Below are 10,096 nucleotides of genomic sequence, written 5' to 3'. Positions count from 1 at the left end.
TCGTACGGTGTCGAATAATTTGGTGTCGAATAAATCTGTGTCGAATCGAGCGGTGTCGAATCGTACTGTGGTCAATAGAGTATCACCCGATAGATGCGGATATCCCGGAACATGGGACTCCGACGTCACACACCGGCCAACAGGGGTGCGCACTCCGCCTAGTCTAAAACTCGGAGATGCGATACGAGTAGGGGAGAGTGGATAGGCACTTGTTCTCCTACCCGAACATGCGGGGAGAACACGATGCCACACATTCTCCAACAGGAGTCTGCTTCTTCCTGTATAAAAACTCGGAAGCAGGGACACGAGTAGAGGTCACGAGAACCGGAAAGACCGGTCTGGAAGGGTATTGTGACCACGACAGGGATCCGTCTCACCCTGTATAAACAATCGGAGAACGGCCCGCGGCCGGAGACATCTTGCAGCATGGCGAAATGTTTCCGAATTTCTAGCATGGCTTGACCGGTGGTTTGGGCTTGCTTACTCCTGTGTTGTTGCCGGTCTCCGGTCGCGCCGGTGGTTTGGTAGAGCCACCGGAGGCGCCCGGAATCGCTAGCTCTCCATCTCTTACCTCGCCGGGAGGTGGAGGTCTCGCCGTGTGCCGGGGACACCGCGCAAGAGGCGCACGGTAGTGTCAGGGGCACACGTCGAGTGACGCACGGAATATGAGCGGTCTGGCCATCAATACAAGCGTCCGCTGAGTGAGAGCACTGCATCGCTTCACTATAAACTACCGTAATGCAGCACGCGTGCGCCTATCATATCCCTGGAAACGTGTTCCGGGGATTGAAGTAGTGTATGTTAAGGTCTCCTCTCGGCGTAGGAAAATAGGGGGAGACATCGGGATGGAGGCCTCTCTCTATAGATAGAGATGAGGCCTGTATCACTTTTTCCCAAACGATTTTCCTCCACCTTGTCGTGGTGTCCGGGCTTAGGAGCGGTGAAGCGAGGGAGCTATACTGGCGGGGAATCCTTCGATTTCTTAGCAGGGTCACCCATGCCAGAAAGGCCCTTTGCGGAGCTCTTGCACTAAGAGAGGAAATAAAGGAAGAAAAACCTTGAACAAAAATCGGGGGCTCTCAGCCTCGCTTAGCACTTCTTGCCGGTGCAACTGGGATAGGGGAGAAAACCCTGACTGCAAATCCGGGGTGTCCGTCTCCGTCAGCCACGGCGCAATCGGACTAGGGGAGTAAACTCTGACTGCAAATCCGGGCCGTCCAGCTCCGAAAGTCGATACCGGGACGGACACTGGACTAGGTGAAAGACAACACTGACTCCAAGCTCGGGCAGGATGGAATCGTTACCTTTGGCCGGGGGCCATCCTAGGAGACGGTAAACTCCGAAATCAAACCACCCCCAACAACCATGATGGAGCCCACATCACAGGAGAAAGATACCGTACCGGACCAAAGCGAACGGACGCTTAGGTCCCGGCGGCTTGGGAGTTCCGACCCTGCTCCCATACTGTCGACATCAGGAGAAGGGTTAGCCGTGGCGTGCGATGCAGGCGCCGCGGCTTCCGCAGCTACTGCAGATGAGGAAGGAACGCAGCAACGGGGAGGCCCGTCCCTTGCGGCGTCAGAAACGTTGTCGGCAACGGTTGCGACGCCGAATATAACGCAGTCGCTGACAAGTTGGTCCTTATCATCAGAGGACAACAAAACCATGGACGGAGCCATGGGTACGCTGCCGGGAACAGATAAAGACGCGGATAAAACGCTCAGTGGCCAAACGGGCGACGCCAGCGGTCTTTCTCAGAAGCGTCCAGCGGTCTTTAAGAGGCCGCAAACATGTGTGGGTCGAGGTCCCTCTACGTCATCGGAGAGTACCAAAGCCAAGGTGACAAAAAACCGGTGTAGGTCACAGCAATTGGCTAAGCAAACAAGCAGCATTAGCAGCCAGCCCGAGGACTTCTCCGACGTTGACGATTTTTTTCCACTTACAGGGCCGCAGATCATCAGCCACATAATGCGCGGCATGGACTCACTTGAAGTCCATACAAAAAAGAAATCTCAAAGGAGGATATGTCCGGCTGTTCAAGACCATTGCCTTGTCAGTACGTAGGGCGGCTGTGGCTTTCGGCGAACGTTCAATAGAAGAGGGGGCATTCGGCGAAGAGAGAGAGAGAGAGAGAGAGAGAGAAAGAGAGAGAGAAAGAGAGTGAATTGAACGTTCAGCTAATGAATGACATCGTTACATATAAACGACGGATTACAGAGCTGGAGAGAGAGGTGAGATGGGCAAAACAAGAACTCAGTGCAGTTGAATTACTCCCCCAGCGGAAGAGGATGCGCGAGAGCGCAGTACAAACAGAATCAACTCCGGTGATCACGTCGATTACAGCGCTTCCACCTGGGACAGTAAAGGTCCCACCGAAGCGCCAGCCTACACAGGGCAAACCACGGACACTCGAGTCCCATCTACCGGCCCAGTTCCCTGGTAAAGCCGGAATGGAGGAACGTATCTCTGCCCTGGAAGGGCGGATGTCCGGGATTTAAAATGTGCTGTGCCGTCTTGTGACTCTCCTTGATCCGGAGAGCACAGAAGCACCGGTTCTACAGGACTGTGTAGGCCGCGCCTCTACCCGCCTTGATTGTCGAGGGGCTATTCCGGCGGAGTCCGACATTCTGCGGAGAGGCGAGAGAGAACGAGAGAGAGAGAGAGAGAACAAGAGACATGGAGCCTGAATGGGCTACCGTGGTCAAGCACAGCAGTGCTTGCTCGCGCAAGCTTGGTGTAAATAAGGCGGGAATCAGCACCCGCAAAAATCCTGCGTTAAGGGAGAGAGAGAGAGAGAGAGAGAGAGAGAGAGAGAGAGAGAGAGAGAGAGAGAGAGAGAGAGAGAGAGAGAGAGAGAGAGAGCTTGCAGGGGAGGATGTCCTCCGAACGGAGAGAACTGGGCGAGCATTTTTATCCCCACCTCAGCGGCCACAGCTGACGCGCGTTCAGCGGTCGCAGCAGCAGACGGGACCAGAGGTCTTTCCGCCTATGCCTCGTAGAGGACGTCGTCGTCGACGCCGAAGAGCGGCAGCCGTAGCCATCGGACGGGCTCAGGACAGCAATATCCCTTATGCGGATATTATGCGAGCCGCTAAGGACAAGGTATCCTTGAAGGAACTCGGGATCTCGAACACGCGGGTACAACGCGACGTTGGAGGCGGAATACTTGTGGAGATCCCGGGCCCTGAAGGAGCAGTTAAAGCGGAGCGTCTCGTTTCCGCTCTGACTCCGGTATTAGAGGGAAAAGCGGTGGTCACACGTCCGGTACAGCAGGGCGAGCTCCGCCTAACAGGCTTGGATGCCAGCATAGATGTCTCTGAAATAAAAGAGGCCATTGCGTCGGAGGATTTTTGAGCGTGTCCCCCTGAGGAGATACGTATGGGCGTACTTCGCGAAACGCGCGCAGGAACCGGTTCCATTTGGGTGAGATGCCCGCTACCGGTGGCCGAGAAGGTTGCTGCAGCGGGGAAAATTAGAGTCGGGTGGACTATAGCCAGGGCCACGCTGCTACNGGGCAGGCGACTCCAATGCTTCAGGTGCATGGAGTTTGGCCATGTTCGGGCAGCGTGTACCAGTGACGTCGATCATAGCAAGGCTTGTTATAGGTGTGGCAAAGAGGACCATGTCGCGCGGGACTGCAAAAACGCCGCCCATTGCATACCGTGTGCGACTAGAGGTCTCATGGCGGGACATCGAGCGGGCGGCGAGTCATGCCCATCCCGGATGCAAGGGAGAATGAACATTCCTGCTCGCCCCCCTCCCCTGTTTTGAGAACTAGGGCTGTGCGGAGGACGGCGGCGGTCACCCAAGGAGGAGAGCGTATGGACATCGATGCCGACAATGGCGCAAGTTCTCCAAATAAACACTAATAGAAGTGGTCCTGCGCAGCATCTNGCCACGCACATGATGAGGGAGAGAAAGACAGCCATTATGGCTGTATCAAAGCCATGGCGCGTTCCGGATTCTCCGACGTGGGCCGGGGATTTGGACGGCCTCGCTGCCATCACCTGGATCCCTGGTTTTGGGAGCATGGCCGTGCAGCAAGTGGTGGACAAAGGCCACGGATACGTGGCGGTTAAATGGGGGAACATAACGCTCTACAGTTGTTATTTCTCCCCCAACTCTTTGTTAGAAGAGTTTGAGGTTTCGCTGGAAGCTCTCAGCGACAGCATACGGCGAGCGGGTGAAGACCCCGTTCTCGTGCTGGGAGATTTTAATGCCCGATCGATATCCTGGGGCTCCTCCCGCCCGAATCGCAGGGACCAGATGGTGGAGCAATGGGCCGCGGCACACGAGCTGCGCATTTTAAATACTGGACGGGGAGCAACTTGTGTGCGCTCCCAGGGCAGATCTATTGTGGATTTGTCCTGGGGTTCTCCGACCGTGTACTCATTAATATCAGGGTGGCGCGTGTTACCGGCAGAATCGTTATCGNACCACCGATACATAACGTTCGGCGTACGTACGGGAGGTAGAGGCGCGCCCACTATCCATCGTGTTTATTTTAACAGATAGAATTATAAAGAGTAGGACTTAGACGCGTTCGAAGCGGCTGTGTTGGGGGGGGGGGAGTATGGGGCGATTCCATTACCCCTGCAACCCCGCCAGACGACGAAGCCGCATGGCTCACCCGCGTCATAACTGATGCTTGTGACGTGTCCATGCCAAGAATTCGAGGTGTGGCTGGAAGAAAATCCGCATACTGGTGGACACCGCAATTGGCCAGGATGCGGTCTACATGCCTCCTGTGGCGAAGGCGGTACACGCGTGCACGGCAACGCGGACGAATTGGAACTGAGGCCCTGGAAGCCCTGCGCATATCGCTGAGAGAGGCTCAGCGCGAGTTTCGGTGCGCTATTCTGGCGGCGAAAAAGACGGCATGGGCTGGTCTTATGACTACCCTGAATAACGATCCGTGGGGCACTCTATACCGGATTGTTCTGTCCCGCTTGCGAGCGGCTGGTCCCTCTATAACTGAGACTCTAGAGGTAGAAAAGGTTCTGGAAGCTGTGAGCGACTTGTTCCCGGTGCGGGAGGTCGCGGGTAACGAACCTCGGGACCAGATTCCATGGAACCCGGAATTTAATATCACCGCTGCCGAGATGACAGCGGCCCTTAAGAGGATAGCCAGTCGCCGTAAGGCACCAGGAATGGACGGAATAACGTGTCCGGTCCTTGTCCGTGTGGCAGCAGTTGCCCCTCTTTACATCAGGCGCTGCTATAACAACTGCCTACAAAAGGGGGCCTTTCCCCTAATATGGAGATGTGCGCGCCTCGTTCTGATTCCCAAGGCCGGGGGCCCAGGCTACGTCGTATAGGCCGTTGTGCTTCTTAGACAAGCTGGGCAAATTATTGGAGCGAATACTCGTGGGCCGTATTGAGGGACATATCTCGCAGCGTGGGGGCCTCACGCCGAGCCAGTATGGCTTTCGTGCGGGCCTATTTACGTGTGATGCAGTCTTGCGCTTCCGGGAAACTGTGGAGCGTTATAATCGAGAGAGGGCAACCTGCGTGACGGTGAGTTTGGATGTTCGGAATGCGTTCAACACCTTGTCGTGGAACAGCATACGACAGGCAGCGCTGGACTGGGATTTCCCAGTCTATCTGNAAGGGGTGTTGGACGCATATTTGAGTCATCGGAAGATAGTGTTCCCGTGCGCGGATGGACGCTTNCGCTCACGTCGGGTGTCGTGTAAGGTCCCGCAGGGGTCGGTGTTAGGGCCACTCCTATGGGATCTTGGGTACGATAGCGTGCTGCGGAGGGGTCTCCCAGACGGGTGCTCCCTCGTATGTTACGCGGACGACACTCTCGTCCTTGCGCGCGGGAGTACGGATGTAGAGGCAGCGAATCTGGCCTCCATCGCTGTCGCTGTTATTGCTCGACGCATGCAACATCTGGGCCTGTCACTTGCTCTATCCAAAACAGAGGTGGTGGCTTTTAGACCTAGAGCCCAACGAGGGAATAACCCGGTTCGGGTAATGGTGGAGCACACTGTAGTATTGTCTCGGCCCTACATGCGATATCTCGGCCTGTGGGTGGACAATCAATGGAAGTTTTGTGAGCATTTCCGCCGGACGTCGGAAAAGGCCACTCGCATGGCTAATGCCTTGGCGGGTTTAATGCCAAACCTGCGTGGACCAAGCACGCGGGTCCGGCGGCTGTACTCCATGGTTGTCCACTCAGTGATGCTCTACGGGGCACCGGTTTGGCATTGAAAAGTGCAGGTGCGGGGAGCCTTGCGCTCGCTTGCAGAGATGCAACGGTTGGTGGCCGCTCGTATTGTTTGCGCTTATCATACCGTGTCTAGAGAGGTAGTCCGCGTATTAGTCCGGGTAATGCCTATTGAGCTGCAGGCAGAAAAGCAGGCTTGAATTTTCGAGTTCTCGCGCCGGGGCAGCAGAGAAGAACGCCTAAATCTAGCAGGAGAGATGCTAGATTTTAGAGATCAGGCAAAACGCAACGCAATAGATGCATGGCAAGAGCGCCTTAGGAATGATGCTCTTTCCGGTCAACGGAAGCGCACAGCCTTTGAGCCGGTTTTAGCTCAATAGCTGGAATGTAGGAGGGCTATTCTCTCTTTTAGAGCCACCCAAATCATATCTGATTATGGGGTTTTTAATCATTTTCTCCATTGCATAGGTAGGGCTTCTTCCCCCCTATGCAATTACTGTAGGGGAGTAACGACGGACACGGCCGATCACACCTTAGCCGAATGTCCGGCGTGGTTGTGCGAGCGGATCCTGCTCACTTCGGTGATTGGGCAAAACTTGTCCCTATCATCCGTGGTTATGTGGATAATAGAGGATCAAGAGAGTTAACGGGCCTTTCTCGCATTTTGCGAAAAAGTAATGTCCGCGAAAGAGGAGGCAGAGAGGGTGCGCCAGGGCCAGCGCCTCCCTCCATAGTGTTATTGGTTTGCATTGGTAGACTTGTCCACCTGGCGATCAATGGGTGCACCGGCACCAGAGTAGGAGAGCTTGTTCCTCTCTTTGTCTTCTATCCTCCTCTTGGGAGGGGGAGCAGGGAATTGGACCACTAGGGCGGGATGCGGGCGACAGGAAGGGAGTGGCGGGGGCCACTCTCGGCCATTGCACGCCGCCCGCACAGTAGTAGGGGTGAGAGGCTAAGGTGATCCGGTCTTCTTCCCCCCTCCGACATCCAGCGGAAGGAGCAGCGGAATTCCGCTGCTACAGCACAAAGAAGTGAGGGGAGGTGTAAGTGCCTTTAGGGCAGCCACCCTCCCTCTTAGTGCGCAAGGATCACCGAGGGGTTTTAGTGGGTATACTGTCTCTTTGACAGGAGTCCCACATAACCTGGTTTCTTCCCCCGAAGAGCCAGGTATACGTAACGCATTTTCCCTCAATAACAAAAAAAAAAGACGAGCAGGCAATCCTACAACCACGTGATCGCTGTAATTTTACCTTTGCGGAACCTTACTGGTGGTTATAGGGTTGCCTGCTTGTCTTTAGATTAACCTAACTATTGGGTTAGCCTACTTGTGGTTTAGCAGGGTTGGTTTTTAGGGATTTATTTGACCTATGAAAGTCACGTTAATGTTGAACTTAGTTACGTATCTGGACGTAAAAAGTTCCGCTTTTTTCGAATCCGGTTTTAAAAATATGGGTTTTTATAAGAAAAAAACGTTTTGACCTTGAAATGACCTTGACATTTATTGTCAAGGTCAAATCTGATTGCACAGATAGTTGGCCCCTATTATTCCAAGCAACTTTTGTCTGAACCAGTTTTCCAAAGCATGTATAAAAATTGAGATATATGGCTGTTGAGATTAAAGTGGTCCACCGTGTATATATATATATATATATATATATATATATATATATATATATATTGTGAGCAACTGTATTTTTATTTTTGTTGCTCCCGTTTTGGGTGGTGTACGAGAGCGTCACACACACCTTCGGCACGTCCTTGGCTTACTCGAAAGAGTCTATGAACAAAACTTGGGCGCCAGGCGTGAGAATCATGCCGCACAAACACAAGACAATGAATTCACCAATTTAGCCAGACGTGACGGCAATTTCTCCACCAAAAGTGTGCTTCACGGCAGCTCAAAATCTGAAACGGAAAGGCGGGGGTTCGGGAGGCGGCTTTTAGGCTTAGAACGAGAAAGAAACTCAGCTCAGTTAAATGATAAACAGGTTAACAAAGAATGTAGTTAGTTGCGACAGCTTGTGAGTGTAGCGGCCTTCCGCTTGTTTACAATATCAGATGTCGTACACTATGCTTGGGGCCGGTCTTCGGCACGCGGCTATCGCGGCACGCATACACGGCGCAACGACAAAAATGACGAAACTCGTGGACGGTTTGTTTGCCGTAGGTAGCGCGATTTTAGCCACGAACTTTTAGTTGCCCGTTGACGGCAGATTGCAATTATATAGTAGGTAATAGGAGCGATATTTTGCGCGGCTAGATGAGAAAATTATCCCGGCGTCGGCCAGCGACGGGACGCGACGGGAACTCGTATCGTTCTTCTCGCCCGCTGACGCAATCTTCTAGCGCCCCAACGTAATCACGATAAGTCCACAAGTGGACACCCGATATTGGGACTAATGGATATTTGGATCAACTAGACTTTTTATGTGATCCCCGCGCCTATTCTTTGAATTTATGACGCCGTCTGTACGCCTAAAACACACTTTAACACTAAAATTTCCGTTGGATTTGCTCCGAACAATAGAAATCTATTTTTCCGGACAACTTTCTCCTAGATCCTTTCTGCCGTACTTGCATGAACACGGCTTAATCCTCAAACCGCGCCTAAGCGTCCTTCTTACCAACACTGCGCCGGCCGCTCCCCATCACTGCCTCTCTTAGCAAGCTGGCCCGACTTCTTCGCTCTGGAGCCAAGCCGAGCGCAGTTCTTTCACGGATCTCGAAGCAACAAGTCAGACATTTTCTACCTCCGACCAAGCGGTCATTCTACATGCCGACAATCAACGGGTCAACCTCCAAGTTTACATCCTAAAATCTCATCCCAATGAGCGGGTCCATTCAACATTTATTCATACTGCGTAGAATTTAGAAGAAGCTATATTGTAAGTCACTTTCATATTATTAAGCCAGTTATAGTATAGTTTTAATATTATTTTCATATTAAAGTGACACAACTCGTTCTACGTTCGAGTAATATCTCAATCACACTCGAATCGTTAATAATTATTGTAATAATTACATGCAAGTTGCTATGTTAAGAATATACCAAATATTATATTATTATCTTAATCGAGTTATATCTGCTTTATTTTGTTGCACCTAAGTAATTTTTGCATTCAATATAATTTTAAGTTCCTAAATTCCTGAGAGGAAGCGCTCGAACAGCGCATCTTCAATACCCCGGTGCTCCAGGAACGCGCTTACCTGCACATCTTGAAGCGTTTCTTTTTTTTTTCTCGTCCACGGCGTCGCCGCGTCCCGTTGACGTAGGTACCGCCATCTTGGAGGACGCCGCGTCTCCCGACAAAGTGGCGCCGTCCGTCCAGACGACCGTCTCAAGTGCTTTGTTTGTGTGCGACCGAGAAAAGAAACGCGCTAACCTGCGCATTCCACTCAAGGTATTAAACTGTGCTTTTTTCCAGAAATAATACAGTTCAGTGCGTATCGGTAATTTCGCGCCGCGTAGTGTAATAAATTAATTACTTCTTAATTGTAGATGTCAAAGCAAAATAAACTTGCTGTTAGATTTGGGTGGCGAGTTCAACGTTGGCGTCGCGTAATAGCGTGGGTGGAAAATACAGTAAGTCAACCGCCCTGTGCAAAGGACATCGGAAATCCGGTTATACTCGCAAATGAAGAATTTACAATTAAGAAAGAAATCAGAAGTTGGAAAAAGCTTATTCCAGTAAATAATTTCTATTGGCATTATACAGCCACCTTGCCGGTAAACAATCCGCGTTTTATTCCATATCAATAAAAGGTAATCTGTTGATTTATTCCGGCTCCGCTTGTAATTACCTTAAAGTAATCAACTGATTAAATGTGTATGGGCGTGTTCCGTTTGACCACAGTACGATTCGACACCGATCGATTCGACACCAAATTATTGGACACAAAATTATTGGACACAGATTTATTCGA

The 10,096-nt window shown here is 51.9% G+C and overlaps 2 protein-coding genes across 2 annotated transcripts; both read left to right on the top strand.

The window, feature by feature from the left end:
- The first annotated feature begins 2,676 nt into the window (after nucleotides 1-2,676).
- On the top strand, nucleotides 2,677-3,354 carry LOC109861146. The gene is made up of 2 exons (XM_020440659.1): nucleotides 2,677-2,736; nucleotides 2,926-3,354. The coding sequence occupies exons 1-2, from the start codon at nucleotides 2,677-2,679 to the stop codon at nucleotides 3,352-3,354; spliced, it is 489 nt and encodes a 162-aa protein (XP_020296248.1).
- A 486-nt stretch (nucleotides 3,355-3,840) lies between these two features.
- LOC109861147 lies at nucleotides 3,841-5,136 on the top strand (the record flags this gene model as incomplete). The annotated part of the gene is made up of 2 exons (XM_020440660.1): nucleotides 3,841-4,471; nucleotides 4,609-5,136. Coding segments are annotated over exons 1-2 (1,159 nt in total), but the record flags the coding sequence as incomplete, so codon positions are not given.
- Nucleotides 5,137-10,096: the final 4,960 nt, after the last annotated feature.

The sequence above is a fragment of the Pseudomyrmex gracilis genome, unplaced genomic scaffold, assembly GCF_002006095.1.
Source record: "Pseudomyrmex gracilis isolate BER0280 unplaced genomic scaffold, ASM200609v1 scaffold_601, whole genome shotgun sequence".
NCBI lineage: Eukaryota > Metazoa > Arthropoda > Insecta > Hymenoptera > Formicidae > Pseudomyrmex > Pseudomyrmex gracilis.
Note: the sequence above shows the minus strand (reverse complement) of the source record. Positions and strands in the feature narration are given on the sequence as shown.